Source organism: Eimeria mitis, genomic scaffold, assembly GCF_000499745.2.
Source record: "Eimeria mitis Houghton genomic scaffold, Emh_scaff227, whole genome shotgun sequence".
Classification (NCBI taxonomy): domain Eukaryota; phylum Apicomplexa; class Conoidasida; order Eucoccidiorida; family Eimeriidae; genus Eimeria; species Eimeria mitis.
In genome coordinates, this window is record NW_013570598.1 from 1,790 (window position 1) to 2,369 (window position 580).

The window sequence follows — 580 nt, forward strand, 5'->3', positions numbered from 1 at the left end:
CCCGCTGCTGCTGCTGCTGCTGCTGCTGCTGCTGCTGCAGTCTTTGGGTGTGCCAGCAGGGGTTTGTCTCCTGCTGCGGGAAAGAGACAGCAACGCAGGAGACAGTGCGTTTGTCTTTTGGTGTACTTGTTCGAGCCCATGCAGCCTAGACACCCTAGAGACCCGCTGCAGCAGCCATTGTCTCCTTTCTGTATCTCTTGTAGACAGAGATCCTGCTGCTGCTGCTGCTGCTGCTGTTGCTGCTGCTGCTGCTGCTGCTGCTGTTACACCGTCCAGAGGAAGAGGAGACACCTCCGCAGGACGAGTGAAAGATATACTCGGCCTACGAAACTGCTGCTGCTGCTGCTGCTGCTGCTGCTGCTGCTGTCTGCTGCTGCTGCTGCTGGAGTTTGCTGCTGCTGTGGCAGCAGCACTAAAGCTGCGGTTGCTGCTGCCGCCGCTGCTGCTGCTGTTGCTGCGGGGTCATCAGAGCCGTCCTGCTGCTGCAGCAGCCGCTGCTGACGACGTAGGTGGTCCTGCTCCTCCTGCAGCTGTTCTAGCTGCTGCTGCAGCTGCTGCAGCTGCCGCTGCTGCTTGTGTC

General features: G+C 60.2%; 1 protein-coding gene across 1 annotated transcript in view; it reads right to left on the reverse strand.

Annotated features, from left to right (window-relative positions):
* Nucleotides 1-580, reverse strand: part of EMH_0004300 (enterophilin-2L, putative) — a gene marked incomplete at both ends in the record, with an annotated part of 2,811 nt that overhangs the window by 457 nt on the left and 1,774 nt on the right. The window contains 2 exons of the mRNA XM_013496735.1: nt 1-41; nt 327-578. Coding sequence (XP_013352189.1) covers nt 1-41; nt 327-578 — 293 coding nt within the window. The remainder of the gene's footprint in view (nt 42-326; nt 579-580) is intronic.